The sequence below is a fragment of the Kryptolebias marmoratus genome, linkage group LG8 (assembly GCF_001649575.2).
Source record: "Kryptolebias marmoratus isolate JLee-2015 linkage group LG8, ASM164957v2, whole genome shotgun sequence".
NCBI lineage: Eukaryota > Metazoa > Chordata > Actinopteri > Cyprinodontiformes > Rivulidae > Kryptolebias > Kryptolebias marmoratus.
In genome coordinates, this window is record NC_051437.1 from 28067074 (window position 1) to 28071671 (window position 4598).

Below are 4598 nucleotides of genomic sequence, written 5' to 3' on the forward strand. Positions count from 1 at the left end.
CCCCCCGCCGCCCCGCGACGTCACTCACCTTGTAGGCGTTGTCCCGGTACTCATCCAGGTAGTAGTCGGCGCGGTCGATGGCTCGGAAGGCCCGCTCCACCAGGTCCGAGCGGATGTAGTACGCCTCCTTCAGGTTGTCGATCAGGTCGTCGTTGTCCTCACCGGCACTCACAGCTCCGCCCATCCTGACGGGACGCCAAACCAACAGAACAATGAACCCAATGTCTCCGTTCCCTCAGAGAAAAGACGCCACGGCCGACCTGACGTTAATCTTCACAGAAGCTTGTAGGAGGAGAGATTTCACAATAAAGTTTAACGTTTATTTCCAGCGTTAAAAAATAAAATCAGCCTGAGCGACACGACCGTCCAACGGGAACGCTCAACAACCATCAGTGATCCAGATCGAAGAATTCCTGCCTTTTAGATTAGTTGATTTATTTGTTTTTGATCTTAAATGTAATTTAAAATAATGTCCTCTAAACAATGAGACACTTTTCTCCTGAGCAGGAAAACCTGGTCTATCGTTCAGAGACGAGGGTTTCATAAAACCTTCAGGAAGTGATGCCGATCTGCAACCGATTAACCTTCGGAGTCGGTTCAAGATGGCCACCGATCTTAATCCGTGGTCGGGTTCGAGGAGGCAGCAGGTCCAGGAGGGAAACCCAGACCTCCCTCTCCTCCGGGAGGACCCCAAGTCCTTCAGAGAGTTCTGGGTCTCCTCCCAGTGGGACATGCCTGGAAAACCTCCACAGGGAGGCATCCAGGTCAGACGAACCACCTCAGCTGACTCCTTTCCATGAGGAGGAGCAGCAGCTCTACTCCCAGCTCCTCACCTCATCTCTAAGGCTGAGATCCAGGATTTTCTGCTTTGGGTCCTGATCCAAACCTCGTGACAGGTGAGGGTTCCCAAACCGGATCGACTGAGACGTGACACCGTGCGGTATCGGTTCAGGTTTGATCATCTCAGCCATGAAAGGCAAACGCTTATAAAGAAAACTTCTTTAGAAGAAGAATTTCTGCAAGGTTCCCACCCCCCGGTCTGCAGGTTCTGAGGTTCTCGCACCAAAACAAGGTGGAACCCAGAGCATGCTTCTCCTCCTCCGCAGGGGGGCGCTGCAACCCGGTCCGTGTTGTTTCAGCTCACATTTGGTGCCGAACCGGAGAGCTCCGCTGGTTCCAGGTCGGACCCACAAACACAACAACCGGAGCCGAGCTTGTTTACGGCATTAGCTTCAGGTAAACAACGAAAACAAAACATTTTCACATCTGTCAGCCTGTCAGAGCCGCATCCCCCTCACCCCCCTCACCTCCTCACCCCCCGAGCTCCCTGGAAAACAGGAAAAATGGAGCCGAGGCGAAGACAAAAGCTGCAGCTGCTGGAGCGCAAAAACCTCCGTCAGCCTCCGGTTTTCAGGCCCAGCGGGTCGGCGGTGTACCTGGCAGAAAGGTCCGACTGAAACCGTCCGTCTGAGCGGGGTTCCGGCCCTTCAGATCCGGAGAATCGGTGCTGTTGTCGCCGTAGGTGGTGGGGGATCCGGCCAGCGCACCGCGGCTGGATGTAAACATTCGGCCATCTGACGCGATGACGTCAGACGCACGTTACGCAGGGTCAGCGTGGCCTGGAACCGGAAGTAAACGTCCTTCAAACTCCTGAAATATTATAAAAATATCAACAAAATAACGACGTAAAACCTACTTACTGAATAAAATATGTTTTTGTTGTTTTTCTGCTTTTTTAAAAAAATAATAGAAACGTTTTTTATTAATCTTTTTAGGTTTTAGCTTCTTTGAAGACACTGTATTTGAAGTTTATTAAAATAAAAACGACTTTAAAAGAAAATTCAGTTCTCATATAAGGTATGTTTCTGTACCACGTGACTCTACCAGATGACCTTCGACCTTTAGCCTCAGTTTGGGTTTGTGAAAACTCAACTCAAGTCAGGTTAACTCGATCAGAACTAGTTAATCTGATTAAATTAGTTAAACTAATCATTATAAATCAAAACTTTCAGCTCGCCCCAGAGTAGAGTGCTTTAACTTTTATACTTTTAGATTTATTTTACTTTATTTATAGATTTTTTTTTGTAGAAATACGTTAAATTATTTTTCAGTTTCTGGAAAAACTTTTCTTTAAAAGATGCTTCGGCTCATTTGTTCTGTTTTTGGCTTCCTATAGCTTTTAGCTACTGTTATGCTAATTTTAGCTTTTAAACAATGTTTTACTAAATGCAGTTTTTAGCTATGGTTTGCTAATTTTACCTGTTATAAAAAGTTATTTTAGTTTTAACCTTTAGCAAAAAATTTTTTACAGTATTTTATTTTTTAAGAACAGTTTTGCTAATTTTAGCTGTTTGCACGAGTTCTCATTTTAGCTTTTAGCTACTATTTTGCTTCTTTTAGCCTTCAGTAATAGTTTAGCTAAATGTAGCTGTTAGCATCAGTTGTGCCTGTTTTGCTTGTTTTAGCTTTTAGCTACAGATTTCTTCCAGCAGTCGAAGTTGGAGTAAAACAGCCGAAGTCTTTCCTTTTTACTCATCTTCACAGCACGTGTCGGGGATGACTCTCAGCTACTACCACCTCGAGTCGAAGCCAAAGGTCGGTTAGCAGAGGCGGCCATCTTGAACGACAAACAAGAGCAGGCCGTCTTTTTTGTGGCTGAAGGTTAAAAATATAAGAAATAGTTCCTAAAATAACCAAACATAAACATTTTAAAGTCAGACTTTTGAAGACAAAACAGAAATAAACAAAAACTTAACGATACGAAGTTCACAATCATAAAAAAGTAGAATAAAAAACAAAAATAAATAATTTTTTCCTCTTAAAAGTGATGATTTTCCATTTAATTTAGTCTCTTATTCCTTTAATTTCATAGCTTTTTGTATTTTTATTAAAACTTTATTTTCTAATAAGAGCTTTCATGCAGATCTAAATGATGTCAGCGATGAGGACAGAGAAATAAAAGATAAATGATTATTTCTGCTGCTGTTGAACTGCTGCTCCAGCAGATGTCAGCGCTGCTCAACAATAAAACTTCTCATCGGTTAATAATTTACATTTTTAATAGGGAATAAGGTTTTCTCTTCACATGATCCCCAAAATATGTTTATTCTTGTCAGAAACCTCATTAAATGTTATTTTATAACATTTGAATCAGATTAAAATCACGTTTAAAAGACATTTTCTTTGGAAACAAAGTGGAACAAACTGTAAAATAATCTGAAAAGTTGTTTTTTTTAAACCTAAAAACAAAATAAATTGTATTTTTTTTTCATAAAAAAGATAAATAATTAAACCAAACATGTGTTGAGGAGGACTCTCAACAACTTCCACACAAACTTTTAGCCCAAAATCTGTAAAATCAACCGATTTATTTGAGCTATTTTTGTTTGTTTTGTTTTCTAAGATCAGTTGGCTGTGGCGGCCATCTTGAATGAAGTTTGGCTCCAAAAATAAAATCAGTTTAAGACGTTAAAGGTTCTTATTAAAAACTATGAAATGAAGTTCTCCTGAACTTTATCATCAAAGATTTACTGTCCGATGGTCTAAAACTCCCATAAAACCTCCCAGAAGAGCTGAAGCTGTTCTAGAAGCAGAGTGGGCCAATATCAGATTAAACCCTGAGGATGAACTCAGGTTTATATGAAGGGAGGTGAGCGAATACTTTTGGTCATGTCGTGTATATTTTCGTCCGTTTCGTTCGAAGCTGAAAGTTGGAAACATCTGCAGAGAAATCCTGAGTTTCAGACTCAGGAGGCAGAAATTTATCGGTCAACAAACCGACGAAGAACAACCCGAGTCCCGAGAGTCAGACGGACGCATCAGATTTATTCCTTCTTTTATCGGCCCTCAGATGGAATCAGATCTTTGATTCTGGATCCTCTGAAGGCTTCAGGGGTCTCAAACTCACCTTACCTGGGGGCTGCTGGAGGTAGAGTCTGGGTGAAGCTGGGCCGCATCAGGTGTTCCACAAAAAAAAGTACAACCAATCCAGTCTTCTCAGTCTTTACTAATAACAATTCAGAACATGCAGGACATGAACACTTCTTCAGGTTTCTCTTACTTCTTCCTCTGACACAGCTGGTATTAATATTCCATCGCCTGAAACTGCAGGTTTGGAAAAAGACACGACTGGAGCTGGGTGATAAAAGCATCTTTGCACTGAGTGACAGGATCCCGAAATCCTGAAACACATTTCAAGTGACCAATGTTGCTAATTCATGTTGTCAAGAGCCTGAGCTACAGTGGCTAAAACATATATAATGCTCGGTGCATGTGAGGAAAAAATGTGTGGGCTGCAGTAACACCAAGCTTTGATTCCAGGCCGGGGGCCACAAAGTATCGGTCTGCGAGCCGCAACCGGCCCCCGGGCCGTGAGTTTGAGACACCAGGTTCTGATTTCATCGAGAACGTTTCATCTCAGATGTTAGAGAAGATCTTTGAGAATAAAATCTGCTGACATCTGGAGACAAATAACCTTTTTTTTTTCACCCACCCACCCATCCATCCACCCATCCATCCATCCTCCATCCATCCATCCATCCACCCATCCATCCACCCATCCGCCCATCCATCCATCCACCCACCCATCCATCCATCCA

At 42.6% G+C, this 4598-nt stretch overlaps 1 protein-coding gene across 2 annotated transcripts in view; it reads right to left on the minus strand.

The window, feature by feature from the left end:
* The window catches only part of LOC108250036 (protein-L-isoaspartate O-methyltransferase domain-containing protein 2), an 8162-nt gene extending 6591 nt beyond the window's left edge, over positions 1-1571 (minus strand). Inside the window, exons 1-2 of one of the 2 annotated variants that reach the window (XM_017439719.3) lie at positions 1437-1571; positions 29-185 (exon numbers count right to left, since the gene is read on the minus strand). In XM_017439719.3, the coding sequence (XP_017295208.1) occupies positions 29-184 (156 nt within the window). In that variant the 5' untranslated portion in view covers position 185; positions 1437-1571. Of the gene's footprint in view, positions 1-28; positions 186-1307 lie in introns of both variants that reach the window. The other variant, XM_017439721.3, reaches the window with a different exon arrangement.
* Positions 1572-4598: the final 3027 nt, after the last annotated feature.